The 18,931-nt window shown below is 48.1% G+C and overlaps 1 protein-coding gene across 1 annotated transcript; it reads left to right on the top strand.

Annotated features, from left to right (window-relative positions):
* Positions 1–3,147: 3,147 nt before the first annotated feature.
* CCNI2 (cyclin I family member 2) lies at positions 3,148–9,374 on the top strand. The gene is made up of 6 exons (XM_009815476.2): positions 3,148–3,261; positions 4,618–4,752; positions 5,499–5,573; positions 6,774–6,914; positions 7,932–8,162; positions 8,967–9,374. Exons 1-6 carry the CDS (start codon positions 3,148–3,150, stop codon positions 9,372–9,374), a joined length of 1,104 nt encoding a protein of 367 aa, XP_009813778.2.
* Positions 9,375–18,931: the final 9,557 nt, after the last annotated feature.

Below are 18,931 nucleotides of genomic sequence, written 5' to 3'. Positions count from 1 at the left end.
GGCCTGACGAGGCTCCAGGACTGACTGGCCTCCGTGGGCTGACAAGGCTCTGGGGGTTCTGAGAGGACTCTGGGCCTGACGAGGCTCTGAGGGGACTGACAGGGCTCTGGGGGGGCTGACAGGGCTCCAGTGGCTCGGACAGGGCTCCGGGCCTGTGGCGGGGCTCCACTGGCTCTGGCGGGGCTCCAGAGCTGATAGGGCTGCAGCCACAGCCTGTTCTCCACACAGAGAGAAAATCCGTCTACTCCTTTTCCCGATCCCTGATCTGTTTCTCACTTCCCTCCCAGGTATTTCTGCACACCCAAATCCTTCTGTTGGCAGGTCGCAGGGCATTCTTCCAGTCCCACTCCCCCCCACTCTGCCTTTGCTCTGGACACAGGGGCCTGGGATGCCAGAGCAAGGCCAGGAATAAGCAGCAGTAAGCATCAAGCACAGAAACAAACTGAGGGCTGTAAGTCAGTTGTGCTGTATTTTTGCCAGAGGGCTGTAGGCGGGAGCAGGAATGTGGACAGGATTGATCTGGGGCTTCCAGAAGGGTTTCTCATCTCACCCACCAAACTCACTGGTGTATCGCAGGGCAGGGAACACGCCGGTAATGACAGGATGGGGCCGTTCCCTCACCCCCAGTTGAGCGTCACCAGGTGAGTCAGGGAGCTGGAGGAGAAGGTGTTCAGCAAACACAGTCGCTTTGCTATTTATACATTGCCACAGTATTACTCAGAGCTGTACTGTATGCAAAGATTTGTAGACTAATAGAGTAATTTAGCACCAAAAAATGTATAACCCAAAGGGCTGGTGAGAGAATAGGGAGTCGTGTGTGGGCAGACAAAGCAGAGGAACAAGAAAAGATTTAACATAAAATATTGGAACCAGCTCCCCACAGAAAATGCTGCATGGGAAAAACAAAGGGAACCAGGATCCAAGGGGAAAGCTGAGGAGAGTGGTCACGAGAAGGGGAGAGACCCTGGTTGGAAGCAAACCTGGGGTGAAACACGGATGCTGGCAGAGCAGCCCAGCCCTGGGAGGGGACAGGGGTGTGTCCATGAAACACACAAAAAAGGATCCTTCCCAGTGTCTGGAAGGAAAACAGCTCCTGTCAGGTGTTGGGGATGATGTGGATGCAGCAAAAGGGTATTTATTTTGGACAGGGCCATGGCGAAGAGCAGGGGCAGTGTATTTGTTGAGGCAATAACCCATGCCAGGAAAGGAGGTAGGGGTGGATTTGGGGGCTGAAGGTTACCGTGTTTTTCACCATGGCAGAACTTCATCCTGATCCCGGGAACGCATTGCCTGACACGGACAATAACCTCTGTGCAGGCGAGACAGCCCCACGCGGGCTGAGCCAGCGTTCACCCGGGAAGTGCCAAGCGGTTTGGACCAGGAGAGCAGTGATCCGGTGATCCGGCGGAGCCATTCCCCGTGAGATCGAGCAGGACAAGGCTGTGCTCTCCCAGGAGAAGGATGCTCGCACGAGGAGGTTGTGGCCAGAGACCCACCGAAGTCTGCAAGAAGGAGCTGTGCCGAAAAGGACTTTCGCACCCACTAGACAGCTGGGTTTTACCGTGGGGGCTTTATGACACAGCAGTTCCTGGCGGAGACGTTCAGCAGCGCCTGCGGGCGCTGAAACGGGGCGAAACACCTCAGGGCGCGGTGCTGGGTCTCCGCAGCCACCGCCTCCCCTCCCCGGGCGGGCCGGGGCGGGCCCTGCGCGCAGCCGCGGATGTCAGCGGGCGGCCCGGCCCGGCCCATCCCGTCCCGCCCGGCCGAGCTGCTCCCCGGCGGCGGGGCCGCACCGCCCGCCCGGTGCCCCCATGCCCGGCCGGACCCGGCCCGCACCCCCGGCGCGGCCCAGCCGGGCGGGTAAGGACGGCACCGCGGCTTTTGCGGGCGGGGCGCGGGTCTCCTCCCGGGGGCGGGGCGGGGCGGGACGGGGCTCCCCGCCGCCCCCGGCCGCTGTGCGGGACTGGAAGGGCGGTCCGGGCGCGGGCGGTGCGGGAACTGCTCGGTGTCGTTCTCAGGGACAGTCGCGTTCAAATTAGCCGGAGGGTGAGCTTTTAATTAATTCTTCTTTTTCCCCAGCGACAGAAAGATAAACTTTTCTCTGCCTCAAACCGGACAGATAAATCTTTTCCAGCTCTCCCTCCGCTGAACCGGTGCGGGCAGCCAGCTTTGGGTGCTCGGGCAGCCAGCTTTGGGTGCTCGGGCAGCCAGCTTTGGGTGCTCCGGCAGCCAGCTTTGGGTGCTCCGGCAGCCAGGGGCAGCGACAGCCAAAGTCATGTGCGGTTCCTGCGTCCAGTGAAACAACAAACATCACAGAGTTTCAGCTTTAGAAATGTAGAGCGGTTTCCAGAGGATTCGTGTCACTTTGGGGGTTTTAATGGAGCTGTGGGGATAATGGTGTCAGCTTCCAGAAGAGGCTGATGAGGAAGCCCACATCCACCACTCTTCACAAAGAAAAGCAGAAATTTTATATGTAGTAACATCTTTTTTCTGCTGTTAAAGGGAGATCAAAATGTAAGCATTGAAATACTCAGTTTCAGGCTGAGATGTTCTCTCTGCTTGGTTCTTACATGATATCATTCAGAGACATTTATTTGATGTAAATATGTGCTTAGTCTGGAGAGTGGTATTTCCAAAGTGTTGCTGCTGCATGTCTTCAGCAGCAACTGAGAAAGATTAGACTGCTTTATGGAAAACTGTTAACTGGGAATTAATAAACCTCCTCAGCCATCTTTGAGCTTTTGTACGGCAACAATAGACCTCTATTTGCCAGAAACTTGAAATCAGGTGATAATGGGTTGCAACTTAATAGCTCTGCCAGTGGAGAGCTGAGGAGTAACAAATACCGCTCAGCCCAAGGTTACTCAAGCAAGCCTTTACACAGCCCGGGAGTAAAAAAGCTCGACTGCCCTGTTGTTCAGCCATCTGACATGTTTTCTTTCATCATGAGCTTCCCCCTGGGAACATGGATGACCGGATTGCTCTGTCTGCAAACAAACAAGTCGTATCGCTGCTCCTGACTTAGCTCTCAGCGTTGGAAAGGCATCACGAGAGGAAAGCAGAACAGGGAGCTGGGATGTTGCTTTGTAATTCTTTTCTTGGTTTTGACAGTGGCTCCCATCAGGGAAACTGGCTCAAAGACTTGCCATGAAGTGCCCTGGACCTCCAGAGAGCTCGAGACTTGCCTTCTTCCTGGAAAATGCCTTAGCCAGAGAGGCTAGGATTTGGAAAGTGCCAGTTTTCCAGAACCTCACCCTGAAGGTATTTTCCTTTGTCCTCTTTGGAAGTGCCTAAGGGACTCTGTAGAGATGCAGTGCTGGTCCTGCCATCTAATCCACCTGAATTAAAAGTCATCCCGCATGGACTAAGCTTAAGGAATGGAGGGGGAGGAGGGTCTGTATTTGTCCCATCTCACATCTTATTAATGCCCCAGGTGCTTTGCATTTTGTTTTGACTCAGATAGTTTTGGGCAATCTGGTGGAGGAGGTAAGAGCAGACAATTGATAGTAAAGCCATAAATACATCATGTTAGAGTTAATTGTGCTCGACACCATCTTCGAGTCCCATCTATTCAGATGGGAGAAAAGGGAATTCACTGGGGCCTGACAGAGACCCAGCCTCATTCCTGGCTGCCAGAGCGAGTCAGTCTGCTACCTTCGGAAGCTACAACACTTAATGGCTCTCTGTGCACAATGGAAACCGTTAATGCTCAGCTGCTTCTGTGAAGTGCAGCAGATCCACGGAAGAATGCACAAAAGTGCCTTGCCAGCCTTGTCTCTTTTTTGCAATAGTGTAGAAATGCTATTTTTTCCCAAGCATTTTTACTACCAAATAAAGCAAAATAGTGAAATGGAGGATAATGTGATGAGTAATATTAAACTAATTGGTGGTAAATGTTGTCTGTTCTGTGTAGCTGCTAGGCCCTTTCAGTTCTCCTACAATTATGTTCAAGTACATGCCATGGGTCATGTGTGGCATTGTAATGGCAGCCAGAGTAAAGTCCTTCCTCTCACCTGAATGCATCTTCTAATAAGATATAAAAAAGAAAAAAACTGAGTATGTTTTGCCTTGTGCCTTGGGGGATTCATAAACCTGGCTTTTGTGGTCCCAACACTAAGCAAATTCAAGGGCTGTTAAAAAAGAAATCTTGCAGAGTAAATCAAAACCAACTCCTGACTCCAGTTTCTCGCTCCCTGTCGAGGCTGTCTGAATGAAACGTGCTGCAGCAGAGGCTTCTGTCTTCTCTGGAGGGGGAAATAACGAGCACACCCAGCACCTTGTTTGTAAGAAAGAGCTCTGTTCAGTGGTTCAGCTGTGCAAGGGGAGGGCTGGGTGCTTCCTCAATCAGAGCTCCAGAAAATTCCAGTACCAGGCCCTTGTAAGCACAGCTAGAGTCTGACTGGGTGGGCAACACGAGTGAGTGCTTTAAACTGCTCCAAAATGCGCCCTTGCCCTCACTCTGTAGACACAGCCGACAACTTTCTTCATTTCAAGCCTCCAGACATCTGAAATGTTAATTAGAGCACTTAGAATTATTTCAGTCTTCCTTTGGAGATATGTTAACAAAATCATCAAAGCACTAACTGTATTTTTTTTCTATCTTTTTCTTCCCCTCAGGGTACAGATATCTCTCTGTTGTGTTACAAGAAAGCAGTTCTCTGGATTGCAGAAATAAGCTCTCAGTTCCAGTTTTACCCTGAAACATTTGCCTTAGCTACCAGCATCCTTAACCGGTTATTGGCATCAGTAAAGGTAGAGAATCTCTCAGCTTTTTCTTGGCTAGATTACTGATTGGGGATGTAAGGAGTACGTAATCAGTTTATACACAAAGCAGGGACTATATTTGGCAGCAGATTTAGGGAGCAGTCAGGGTCTTCACTGGGGAGGGCTTTTAAGCACGCATGTACATGAACTTGAGTGTTTGAGGAGGTTCCACTGATTCACAGCCCTCGGTAGAAGTGTTTGTGTGAATTGTAGTCCAAATGCTGTGGTAAGTACAAAGCACTCATTATCATCTGGCTGCTAAACAGAAAACATTTGCATTATCACTTCTAATATTTTAGCTTTGAAACCACTATTTTTAACCAAATGATGGGGCCAACTTTTTCTGCCATTGAAGCAACAGCAAAGTTATGAGTTGAACTGAGCCTTGCAGCTCTCAATTCCATTTAGATCAATACTGGCATTTGGTGAAAGCATATTAATTAATATCTCAGTTGAGAAGAGGAGTAACATTGCATTGTAAATACTGTGGCATTGCATGGTTTAAAATTGTGGGATACATGAATAAAAATTGCACTAAGAGGAGGATGTATTGTGTTTCACTTTGGATTTCCTTGCTCTATTTCCAGCTTCAAATGAATCTTTCTGCAGCTAAACCAATTCAGAAACAACTGCAACTTAAATGAAAGTTTGAAACTTGTGCATCTGTCGTAGAATGACAATTAGTTCCCCCAAGACTGTTATCTTCTTTACTCAGTGTTTTCTTCTCCCTTCAGGCCCAATTAAAGTATCTTCAGTGCATAGCAATTTCCTGCCTCGTCCTTGCAGCAAAAACCAATGAAGAAGATGAGGTCTGTATATTTAATTTTAAACACACTAAACTCATCCTTTGTGTTCACATTGTTTATGTCTCCAGGTCTTTCAACAACTTGGGTATAACAAGGAAGTGTTAACTTGTTTACCCTAAGTAGTCCTTAAGGGGTGACAGTAACATTTTCAGTCCTGCTTCATTGTCGCTTGGAAGAATTGTGACCTTTATGGATGAAGGACTTGTGTTTGCTTATGTAATGGATGTGTTTCCCTCGTCCCGCCCTTAAACCTCTCTCGTCTCTTCAGAATCCACGGCTTGCAGTAAAGCTTAGTCTGGGGGGACAGTCAAGATGCACAAGCACAACTTTGTGCGCACGGCATCAGAGTGCTGTAATTCTGTTGTGATAGGTCCTGGGAGGGAAAGGTAGGTGAGACAGAGCAGAGGTTCTTCAGAGGAAGCTTGAAATAGATGAGTTTGCTTGGAGTTGAAACTGGTTTCTGAACCTGGTGAGGAAATGACTCAGGTCTGCACCTCAACGTGAGCGTGTAAAATCAGCAACTACCCATGCAAGTGTGAGATCACACAGGATAATCTCCCATGGCAGAAACGCACTGGTAAGACTTCTTCAGACATTTACAAACATGAGCCAAAAGCATTTCAGATTGCATTTCTCCTCTTTCCTTCATTCTGTTTTGAAAAAGAACAGGAAACGGAGGAGTTGGAGTCAGACATGCATCTCTCTTCGAACAACTTCTGCTGTAGTGAAATGCTCTTCATAGCCTTTCTTAGGATGTGTCATGCTGAGGTTATTCTTTTCCCCTCAGCTAAAAAGGAGAAGCTGAGTCAATGACCGCAGGAAACAAGACAACCGCAGAAGGCCCTGTAAAACAGGCCCCCAGGAAGCCTCCTCCTAGCTTGTCAGAGGAGCAAAACTAACGAGACTGGTAGCAGGGAGCGTGCCTCACCGGTGCAGCGTTAAGGGGGCTGACAGGGCCCCGGGAGGTGAACGGCATCGTTATTGCTGTGGGTTCGTAGCCAGCTGCCCTGTGGCGAGCATGGGCCAGTCTTCGTTTAGGATGGGAGTTATCTAGGAACGTGGTCTCCTGAGCAAGCATTCTGCTTAGCACTTTGGGTTGTGTGTAAACTTGTCAGATCCCTTTGCAATACAGAAAAACACACACAGCACTGTGTAGACGTTGGCTTCTTTATTAGGTTTGTTTGTTTTTTTGTTTTTTTACAGGTAATACCATCGGTGAAGATGCTCGCGGTGCAGAGTGGTTGTAAACGCTCTCCAGCTGAGATCTTGAGAATGGAAAGAATTATACTAGATAAGCTTCACTGGGATCTTTACACAGCAACACCAATGGATTTCTTAAACATTGTAAGCACTAAGTTTTGCAAATTTTTTTTCTTTAAAGAAACAGCTCCTTATCAAATAAGACTAGAAAACACAGATGCACACACGTACACACACCCACACATCCTTCCCAAGATGCTTTGCAGACTACCTGTTCTTAGCTATCTGCAACTCTTTTGAAGAATGTTACAGTGATTTTTTTATATCTTTATTTTTTAAATTTTGTACTATTTAAAACCTTTTGTTTTGCTCAAAATATTTACTCCCATCTTTAAAGGACAGTTAAAACGGACGTTAAAAAGATTCTCATAATGGACAACTCTACGCCATTTTTATTTTTTTTAAATACACACTGCAAAAATATTTCTAACTATTTCCATTCTATTAATACTGTACATAGAAAGCTGTCAGAGTTTTGCTACATTTCACACACAGGTTTTTTTCTTAAACCATTTTGCTTTTCATCCCACTAATTATTCACGCTTGGTTTAGGCAATGAGACTACCCCAATCTGGCACTTAGTTCACATTGCAGTTACTAAACATTTGATAGAAACAATTAAACTTTGTCTTCAAGAAACGATCGTGTGCTAGTAAGGCAAAAATCATGTGATACAAACACATCCTGGATCCCTTTTTTAAGGTTATGTGCAAATATTAAGCCATCTTAGGCTGCTGATTGTGAAAACTGCCTTTCTTAGGTGCTTGTTTCCTCAGTAAATTCAGAGTGCAGTCATTATTACTGGGTTTACTCTATTCGTATCTGCTGGCCTGAATTGAATCTCCTGGATAGCGATCTGGATAACGTAGAAACTTCAGAAATTGTTAGGAAACACAGACCTTGTACATTCATTATAAGCTCAAAAAAACAGTTCAATGGTTGGCAAGTACAAACACAAAACACAAAAAAAAAGGGGTTTCCTGATATGAGATGAAATTAGTCTGTATTTCTGGTTGATAACATATGAAAACATACAAAGTTCACTGACCTCTGCTTTTTTGTTTTATATATATATATATATATACTTTATCTTCTCTCCAGTTCCATGCCATGGTGATGTCCAAGTGGCCCCACCTACTACACGGGCTGCCTCAGACGAATCCTTCCCGCCACGTTGCGTTCTTGACCAGACAGCTACAGCACTGTATGGCGTGCCACCAACTACTGCAGTTTAAGGGCTCCACATTGGCTTTGGTGATCATCACCTTAGAGCTGGAGAGGCTGACTCCTGATTGGTTTCCTGTTATTACTGATCTGCTAAAAAAAGCACAGGTAGGAATCAAAATGGCCTTTGGTCACAAATCTTGAGGCCAGGACACCCACCGATAGATTAATAAAGCGCACGTGTATTTACAACCAACATTGCACTTTAGCAGCCTTCTGAGAAGCATGTGTCCATGTTCCACCTTTGTGGCAGACCTTGCTAGTGCTAACGAGAGAGGGAGTAAAACTGCAGTTAAGGGCTGTGGCCGGGGAGAGGGCTTTCCCTCTGGCAGGGAAGGGAGGTTTCCAAATCGCTTGGCCACACACAGCTCCCTGCCTGCGGAGCAAGGAGAGATTCTCCCACAATGGGAGTGTCTGAGAGCACCTAAAAACCCGCTCACTGTGTCCCCAGCCTCCCACTGAACACTGTGAAAACTTCTAAGTACACATGAAAGGCAAGCTCTGGGTTGTTTTTGTTTTTTTTTTAAAGCTTTTCTCCAGTTTCATTAAACACAGTCTTTTAAGAGAGCATACCGAGAAGGCTGAAGACCCAGGCTGTCAGCTTACCATCCCATTTTGTGGTCTTGAATTTGTCCACAATAACCCAGCCTCCTGCTGTCCCTCCTGACTGCTGTCGCCTCCTAAAAAGAGGGAGCGCTTGCCCACCTTTTATGTAGTAGTTCAGGAGCTCCCGGTTAAGTGTTTTCCATCAGGGCCAACATGAATCTTGCTGATTGCTGATAGGCATCTATTGAGGTGAACAACACAGCCTGTGCTGCCCTCCCCTGACTTACAGAGTTGCAGGAGCAGTGGCCAGAAGAGTAATTTATCATTAACTTAAAAAAAAAAAAAAATCTGCATCTTTCCTTACAGGTTAACAGCACTGAATTCATCCACTGCAAAGAGCTTGTGGATCAAGAGCTAATGCGCTTGCAGCCATCCAATGCTGTTTTTATTTTCCATCCCATCAGTCAAGCCCTCCAGGGCCATCCAAAGACAAGGCTACCCTGCCGCCACCCTTCTGCATTGAAGAATTCCCGTCAAGCGAGGTTGAGGGTCGCTGTAAGCCAGCCAGTTTCAGCACCTTTCACTCCTGCTACAACCCAAATTCCTGATGACACCATGGAGACAGATGAATACTATGATGGGTTCGGACACCTGTACAGCGAGGATGGGGGAGCGAGTGGTGGGAGGGTGAATGCGGGTGGCTCGTGCCCCCCGCTGAGGCCTGGAGACGGCGGCTCCCCGTGTCCTCCCTTACAGCCGCCTGAAAGGGACTAGTGCAGAATTGCTGCCTTGGAGGCAGCAGCTGCAGAACCAGGAGGTCCCAGCGAACCGAACAGCCGACGCAACGGAGCAGAAGTGCTGCTGTCTTTTTCAGAGGATAATGACAGTGTCTTTCTATTTTTTTTTTACGTCCTTCCTAAGCAGTGTGTGCTACCCCTCAGTTTTTAACATCCCGTAAATACAGAAAGCTGGGGAGAGGAGGGACTTGGTCACAATCCTACAACTCAGGGATCAAGTTGGCAGAAGGCTACGAACTGCACCAAACAGAATCGAATGTCTCAGTTTAAAACAGCTGCGATGAAGTGTGACAGACTGAGCCCTTCATCCAGCTCACTCTGTTCTTCTCTTAGAGCTAGTTTGACTTGCCCCATGGGAGAGGGAACAGGAGCTGGGGGAGCTCCCACTGCTGGCTCTGTAAGTAATCCTCAGGTGGAACCAAGGTTTTGCTTTAGTCATGAGAAGACAGAGAACCAAACCTTCTAGTTTTTCTTAAGGCCGCCCCCGGAACGCCGGGGTCTGAGGCCTGTGCCCCTCCCTGGTTAAGCCATTGGAGACCCAATCCCAGTTCCTGCAAGCTGTGGGAAATCGCTTCTTGTTGGCAATCAGTGTTGCCTTGGGTCCTCACCAACCAGCGTGTGCCATTCAGGGGTTTTTAGTTTATTCTGTTTTACCAGACCAGACAATACAAAATGCCTTTAATTAATTCCACCACACACCCCCCCCCATTATTTTTCATTAACTGCTAACCTTCACAGCAAAGCATTTTTACAAAGGTCAGTTTAAAGCTCTATTGCACTTTTTAAAACCAACCTTATGCATTCTCTAAAAAGAAGTGTTTTCTTTGGGTTTTTTTTCGTTCTGTTCTTGTTTTGAACACTAGGGCCAGCATTTTCAGGTGTGAAGGTGTAATCCAGACAGTAGTGGCTGATTAATGCCAACCCACGTGCAAATCCTGTCCCAGAACAGGAAAGGGTTTCATACAGAGGGGCACAGGCTCAGAGCTGAGCAAGTGCCTCACGTAATGACACAGGATAAATAAACAGGGGACAGGGATGAGACAGGAGCAAGGAGACCCTCATGCTGCCTAACAGCAGCACTCATCAGTGCAGGAAGAAAGTTTCTGGCCTCCTTCCCCTTGCTCATCGTCTTACCTTGTAGGAGAGGAGTTCCTGAATGCCGAGCTGTGCGGGACGGATGTCCTGAGCAGCTCTGCTAACAGAGAACGCTTTCTGAAGTATTACGTTTGCTGGAACCAGCACTGAGCACAGAGTGAGCGTTGTATGCGTGCAGGGAGAAAGCCATGCTTTGCTTTTTAAACCGCAAAGAAAGCGGTGCCCAAGCGTTCTGGAAAGAAGCATTTGGCATCAGAGACGTAGTTCAAACGACACGTGTGAGCAGATGTGACTTGAACCAGCGGTGAAACCGAAGAGGGTCCCATGAGGCAAGTCAGAGCCGCCGCAAACTGTGAACGCTGTGCTGCTGGGGGGGAGCTGCTGCCCTGGCCTGGGGATGTCGCAGGAGCGGGACTCGGCGCCTGGTTTTAGACCGGACGAGGTCTGGGAGGTGCCCACGCAGCCGGGGGCCAGGCAGCGGCACACTTGGGAGATGTTACTTCCACAGGGGAGGTTTTCTTTTTGTGGTAGGGCTCTTCCCTCCCCCCCAGCGCAGCGCCTTCCTTTTCTCTCACAAGCTGTGACTCGACTGCCTGACTTTTTGAAGGAGGCAAGTTGTCTTTTGCAGTTTTCATTAAATAAAATATAAGCTTGGTCTGCGCGTTCTCGGTGTGCTCCTTGAAGAGTCCAGCCAAAGGCTGATGCCCGCACAGGTCCTGGCAGGAGGCTGGGATGCGTGTCTGGTGCTGCTTTTCCTCCCATCCCTTTGCCCTAGCTCAAGCATCTTCTCTGGCAACGTTAACCAGTGGAAATGTGAGCAGAAAAATTCTACACGCAGTAATTAACATGCTGTGACTTTATACCACAACAACAATACCTCATGGTTTTTCCCCCCAGCTTCGAGCCTATGCACATAGTTTCTTGTCCGTAACCTGGATGACACGTTAAAACCCAGGAACGAACCTGCTTTTCCAAACCTCTGCAGATCTGTATGATCAGTGTTCAGAAGTATACATTAACAGGGGGTTCATTCTAAAAGATGAAGTCGGTGCTGAAAGGCCCACCAGGGTCCTGTGTTCCCAGTCAGGGTGCAAGGTGCCACGCTGGGATGGGAACAGTAAATCCAGAGCCTGACTGCTCTCCCAGGATCTGCTGCTGCTTCTCCCTGGCAGCGCCGGTCCCTTCTCCGCACCTATTCCAGTGCTGGAGTTACAGTAAAGGAGCAAACGCTGGCGGCTTGGCCCCCGTAGGTTAAAAGTGCCGCTTACCTTTGCGTTCTTGTCACCATTAAGAACGAGCTGCAAACTGCAAGAAGCAGCTGCTGTTGCAACGGGATCGTTCTTGTTAGGGAAAGAGCATTTTTGATAGTGAGAGCTGCACAAATTCCCTCTCACTGGCAGAAAGGAGTCTGAGGCTGTTAATATCTTTCCCCTCACTGCCTGGACAAGCGAGGAGTAACAAGACCAACACACCACACATCCAGGTGACAGCAGGAACGGAAGCAACCACTTTGCCCAGCTGAGTTTCAGAGATGATGACCACCTCACTTCTGTGCCTGCCCCTTTGGATTGTGCCTAGCCTGCATGCTACAGACACAAGTTTATTCTACCCGCAGCTAAGCTCCCCGCTGTGGATCCCGTAACTGTTTTGCTACACACCAGTTACCGGCCAGAACGTGCCAGACTCAGCCGGCACAGCGAGCGCTGGCACAGATCGGACGTGTTTAGGGCTAGTTTTGTGAGGATTGCTGTTTTGGGGAACATTCGGTCCCTGTAAAACTCCAGAGAACATTTACAGGATATTTTCAAAGAGCTCTTATGGTGCCTCATGTTGACCCGCTAAGGGCGGTCGCTTCCGCCCTCTCTCCGGGCAGCACAGCACAGCTCCCCATCCCGGGCTCTGGCCCTCGGCAGAGAAGTGAGGGTGGATTTGTGTCAGCAGTGGCAGGACCCCTTCCCCTGCAGGGGTCTTGGCCCAGGTGAGGCACAGCTCTCAAACCCTGACTCCTTTTGCTGCTGCCTTACTTCGGGCCAGATTTCCAAATGCCTGAAGTTAACACCACCTCGTAAACAAAGCTGCAATTACATCTGAAATCCTCTACGGTAAGTATCCACGGAATTGTTTTGTCCTTCAAGAAGTTTCCTGGCAGACACCGCTGCTGCACACAGATGCTCAGATTCTGAATCAGAACGGAAACATAAACCAAACCTTAAATCACCTACAGAAACAGCAAAGCAGTTCAGAGTCACCCCAAGCCGCCGTCACATCTCCCATTCACAAACCACCACCAAAAGGAAAAGTGGCACAGCTGAAGCAAGTCACCCAGGAACCGTTACGCGCAAGGATGAAGCTGCCGTACTGCGGACCAGCACTCACCACAGTGTTCCAGGTAATAAACCTGACTTGGTATCGCTACTTACAGTGGGCGTGTGATGACCTAGAAGAAGAGTTCATTTACACAGTTGTGCAAATAAAGAAACTTCTGTCGTCAGAGAATTGATCAAGATACAAGAAAACAGCAGAGGAAAGAGCAATAGTCACAACAGTTGTTTTACCGTATTACAGGTTTCTGACAAAATTTGCTGATCAAAGAAACGCACAGAAACAATTCACAGCAACCAGCACCGGGATCAGAGAGATCTTTCAAAGGACCCAGCAGGCTACCTCGAGACATCACCGAAACCGAGTGCCTTCAGACACGTGTAAAGCCTTTATACCTCATTTGTGGGGTTGCCTCTACGTGGTGGTTATTTTGCTAATTGGCTTTACTGTTTTAAATTCAATTTGAGCAGTACTTACAGTTCGATTCTTTAAGAATGCAGAAAAGTGCACTTAGATCAAGTGATGCATTAACTCCTGGCAGGTCTCAGCAGTTCCCTCTCGTTCTTCCTCCGCAATGCATGCAATTTGAATCCCATTGGTGACCAAACTACAGTTATGGCAAACAGGACTTAATCAAATCTTCTGAGAAATTTGGAAAAAAAAAAAAAAAGCTTTTATTCCCAATTCACCTATCCAGGTGGGAATCTAACTCGACAATAGCTCCAAACTGGATTAAAGCTTTGCCAAGGAAATTAGATCGGTTTGCTTCAAGAAGAGAACACAGGCAAGTTTAGAAGTCACCAAAGCAGCAGCAAAGGGCGTTTCATTGCTCAGCTCAGCCTGATGGTCACACACTGCTTCAGCTTCCCTCCTCTTTGGTGCAGGGCACAACAGACATGAAGACAGACAGAGCCATCAGCAGTGGACGTCCAGCTCTGAATCCATGGCCCCGGAGAGACAGCCTGGTCAGATCCTGGCCACTTCTCACCTGGTCCCACTTCCACTGAAGCACGTGGTGCCTCACCCCCGCCTGCTGTGGCAGCGGGGACAGGCAGGGATGAGCCGTGTGGGATTAACACGCTTGTCATGGGGTCTAGTCCCTACTGCCTGCAAGTGGCAGGAGTCCCCAGATCTTCCCTGTGTGCCCAGTGTGGTTATTTTCAGACCACATACCTGTTACTTGCTGAGATTTATTTCCAAGTTCTATTTTATGCTAAAGGCATCCAGAGGTTTCAGCAACTGTGATGCACAACTCACCCTGGGGACAGGAGCTCAGTGCCTGCGGCAGTCAGCGCCTCTACACCACCCTCCCCGTCTCGACAAACTCCTGGGTGGCGATGGAGACCCAGCCTGCTCCGTGGGAGCCACGCTGGGCTCTGGACACACACCCCTGTTCACAGCCGCATCGTGTCCCACTCCGGTCACACCACCCAGCACACGGTAGGGGTACGGGGTGCCAACTTCCTTCAAACCCCCTCCCAGGGACTGGTTTTCTGCCGGACCTACAGCCCCATCCCACGGCAGCGGGGCGAGCAGCAGCTTGGAGAAGGGGAGGGAGGCAGCAGCCGCCTGGACACATGGGGACATGCAGGGGACATCACACTTTAAATACAGATACACAGGGTAACGGGGTTAACGGAGAGAAACTGGAATAATAGTGAGGGTTGTGAATTGGACACAGCACGCTGTTCTTCCAGGGAATTTAACTAGCATACAAAACGTGTTTCTAACAGATGTTTGTTAAACAAGTCAGTTTTGTTTTTATTAAACCCAACTTTGGTACAAGCAGGTCATTCCTGAGATGCATTTACAAGGCTGTTTTAAAACGAAAATCAACTGGGGCCTCTCCCTGTTCCTGTGTGAAGTTAGACTGGGGCAGAGACATCACACTTCCCCCCCCCCCCCCTTTTTTTTTTCCCCTTTAAACAAGTAATTGTGTAAGGGGAAATCAGTCTGTTACAAACACAGAGCTCACAACAGGAACATCGAGTCTCCAGCTTTAAACTGTTTCCCCTCTGTTAACATATAACATTTAGTTGTCCTTTAAAATGGTTCCATTCTCACCCACCACATCCCAGTAGGAAGAGCCGGAGTCCGGACTGGCCAGGCAGGGTTACCTGGCCCCGAAGCAGCGAGCGGGGAGGTGGGCAGGGAGCTCTGGGAAGGGGTTAAGTTGTGAGGCACGCGGGTGCAGCCCTGGGAGAACTAAACAAATGAAGGTTGGGGATTTTGGTTATAAAACACGTAAGTCTACAGGAAAAAGCTACACGGAAGAGTTATTGCCAAGAAACATGAGATTCCAGCTCAGGAGGTTAGGGACGTTAGGAGGTTCTCCAGGTACACCCCAAAACCAGACCGAGGAGAGGACACACGGAAGCCCCATGACAGCGGCAGCTCAAGCAGCAAGCTGAACTCTCGCCTCACGCTAGCTCAGATTTGTCCCTCATCTCTCTGGAAGTTTGGTCAGTGTTAACGGCTTTGTCCGGGCTCTCGCCCAGAGATCAGCGTTTTGGTTTAGTGCGAGCCATGCAGCAGCCTTAATTAGCAATTTATCTTTTGGCAAGTATCTTAGATTTCAACTTTATCAAGAAACCTGATCAAGCAAACTTCTCCCAATCAAAAGATACGGTGCATCTTAGTCCTTGCTATATAATCTCTTCTGTGCAATACATGGCAAGCTTAAAGGTGAAAGCACCAATTAATTTCTTCTGCATGAGATGTTTTGGCCTTAATAAATCTTCTAATTAACATGTCTTCCTGATGTTATGGAGCACGCACTGGGAAGACTAAAAAAGCTACAGAAAGAACAAAAGAGAATCAGTATTTAAGGTTCAGTTATTTACATTAATTAAAGACAGCACGAAAGGTCAAAGTACCAATCTAACGCATGCGCCCTGATAGCGCACGGGGCTGGGAACACAGGAGACATTGGAATTTACACCGTCGCAGCTCGGAGAGGCTCTCACGGCTGCCAAGATCTGGCTCAGAACCAGTAATCAGAGGATTGATTTAAAATTTTAATGAGGAAAGACTGCTGACAGGGAAGATCTGAGAAGCCACGTGCTACTGCGACGTGGGATGGGGAGCGGTGCGGAGCCGTCCCCAGCCTGGCCAGGACCACAGGCACCACCGACCAGCCTGAGCCGGCTCTCCCAGCCGCAGAACCCGCGGCTTCGCTCTGGCCTGGCAAGTTACGTCCCTCCCAGCTGCGCAGTTCTCCCTATCGAGCCGCCTGGGACCAGGAGACGAGGCCAGGTTTGGGTCGTCTCCTGCACGGAAAGCATCAACACGTCCTAGGGCCTCGGTCACCTGGCTTCAGCTCTGGAACTGCAAAACAGGGACAGTACCGACCTCACTGCTGAACGGCTCTTAAACAGCACTTCGCATTTCTCATTCTCTTGCAGGCGTCTCTAGGAGCTTTGCACAAGTATCAATAAACGATTTTAACACCACTCCTGTGGAAAAATACTTGCCCATGTACGTCATCCTGAATCCCCAGGTGGCCCGTCTTTAAAATGACCAGCTACTCTGCCGCCTTAGTTTCTCAGTTAGTTCTTATGTACCTGAATGCACTTTCTCTTCTCTGGCCTCCTACAAGATTAGGCTTTAAAAAGTATTGGGATGGAAACGGTTGTAAAACATTTCATACAGACCACTTGGTATCAACTGCTAAGTCCCCATGAAGGCTTATCCTTCAAAAATTTAAGAGGCTGAGGCGACACAACTCTGACCCAGTGCAGGCTCAGACTTCCACCTGCGCTCTTTGTCGGGGATCGCTACAGGCAGTATCACACCAGCTCCGACCACCGCTTCTGGTCAGCTGTCTGCGGTGACGCACGGTGTCCGTCCGGCTGGGTACCCATCCCGGCCTTGTAAGAGGGTGGGGTGCCAACAGGCAGCACGCAGCATGACCAGAGCTGCCCTCCCCTTTTAAGCAAGCTGCGTATTAAATGCAAAAAGCAGAGGTCTCGCACAGAAGCCGACCCCTGCAGCAACAGCACAGTCTGTCGGCACATTTCTAAAAAGATTTCGGAAGCAGTCAGGATCACCGACTTGCTTTTGTTCTTGAAACTGGGGCTGCAGAAAAAGCTCCCATCAGAAGCACCACTTCAGTAAACACTGCATCAGCCAAACTCCACTTGTTGGTTTTGTCTTAAGTGCAGCATTGATCTCAGTCCAATACCGAATAAAACCCAGAGAGACCCTAAATTAACGGAATAAAACGTCATACGTAGCAGTGCCCCACAGAACAGACGCCAAGAAGAGGCCTTCAGGTAAAGCTTCCGCAGCAGCGCGCTCTGAAAAAAGAACCCCGAACTAAAGCTGTGCTCTTTTTTTTGGCCTTGATCTAAGTGTATGATGTGCTTCTCCAGAAAAAGCATACAGCTTTGGAAGTACCATTAGGAAGACGTCACCCTCCATCTCTGCTCCCTTTTCATCCTGCCCTTCAACCATCTCTTCGGGGCCCGTTACACCAGTGAAACCGCTGGTAAATCTACCCGCTCAGTCAGCGGATCCCACAAAGGAGACGTTCCAACAAGCTTAAAGGCAACATTTGCCCAAATAGGAATGGCATCTGAATTAATATCTTAGAATTTCTCCCGGGATTACAGATGAGGTGCTTTTGGCATACTGTATGATTAGCTAATTGTTAATTAATTAGCTGATTTTACTTTTGAATGTTCCCAATAGTCATAAGACACCCTGTGACTGGCAATCTTTCAATCATTACGCATTATTATTTCAACAGAGATCCACTAGATAACACAGGAAATCCACTGCTAAATAAACGACACCACAAAAACTCAAAATACATGTGAGATTTAATAAAAGAAAAAAAGTACAAAGTGAGTGGGAAGAACTGAATGTAAAAAAACCCACCACCCCAACACATTCGGAATGACAAAGCAAAGGGATGCAGCACGTCGGCGAGGCTGCTACCCGCCCCGGGCAGGTCCCCACGGCACCTCCACGTGCCCCGAGCCAGCCCCCCCATCCAGCCGGGGCATCCGCCACAGCCCGACCTGAAGCCTACAGAGCTGAGAGCCCCGCAAAACACATTTGAAATTAGAAAGCAGACAACATACATGATGGTAAATGTTTAAATGATAAAAAAAGGATAGTTTTTCCCATTAATACCAACCTTTTACGGATAAATGTATAAAACAGCTGGAAGATGTGGAACTGAACAGCTTCAGTCATTTCTGAAGGGTTTTTCTTTTACTTCTAGCCTAGAAGATGTAAATCTTCGGACTGGAGTGAGATTAGCATCACCATGTATTTGTAACTTGTTAAATAAAACTAAGATAGAGAACTACCCTATATACCATATACTTAAATCTTGTCTTAGCCAAAAGGAAAAATCAAGTACTAGAGAAAAGAAAAAATGACTGAGTCCCATTGGGGAGATTACGATGTTGCCTGCTCTAAAGAACAAGTGGCTACAAGGAAAAGGTATGTCTGTCACAACATAAAGTCAATGTATATATAATAATCATCATTAAAATATTGTTACATACATTCTGAATGTCTTCATCAGAAAAAGCTGGAAATTTCTCCACAATGCCCATGGATTTTAAGGTTTTTACTCTTTCATTGTTATCATCATTATTCATAACTACCTGTTATTCTAGGAAAAAAGAATTGATCTCTGATGAGCCAGGGCAGAGAGAAATCATTTGCATAGATCTTGCTAGCTGCAGCGTGAGCTTGGGAGAAAACTATCGACTGGAAACGCGATGGCGAGGCAGCTGTTGGCACACCCAGTATCGTCAGTTATTGGTTTATCCCAGCCTCGGCAGCACTGGCCTTGGGAAGCAAAACAATGAACCAAATAGTGCTGCTTACTCATGCAATTAGTGCACCAGAGTTTCTCTCATTAGCAAAAATTCAAAATCCTGCCTCTAATTTGCTACATGAGTGGACTGTAGGCAGTGGTGAGCTGGAATTGTCTTCTTGCATGTAACAATAGGTTGGGTTCCTTGTACGTTTCTCGGAGAAAAACACATTGACCCTCCTAAGGTTTGACAGTTACTCTTTAAAATGCATCTAACCTGGAGGCACTGCCTTAAAAATTAAACGTTCAGCTTTCAGACTCCTAACAAGCGCGCATAATTT

The sequence above is a fragment of the Gavia stellata genome, chromosome 16 (genome assembly GCF_030936135.1).
Source record: "Gavia stellata isolate bGavSte3 chromosome 16, bGavSte3.hap2, whole genome shotgun sequence".
Taxonomy (NCBI): Eukaryota; Metazoa; Chordata; class Aves; order Gaviiformes; family Gaviidae; genus Gavia; species Gavia stellata.
The sequence above is the reverse complement of the archived record's forward strand: the minus strand, read 5'-3'. Positions and strand labels throughout refer to the sequence as shown.

Coding starts and splice junctions, on each gene's coding strand:
- CCNI2 (XM_009815476.2), top strand. CDS start 3,148: ATGAAGTGCCCTGGACCTCCAGAGAGCTCGAGACTTGCCTTCTTCCTG. Junction 3,262..4,617: donor TCCAGAACCTCACCCTGAAG/GTATTTTCCTTT, acceptor TCTTCCCCTCAG/GGTACAGATATCTCTCTGTT. Junction 6,915..7,931: donor CAATGGATTTCTTAAACATT/GTAAGCACTAAG, acceptor TCTTCTCTCCAG/TTCCATGCCATGGTGATGTC.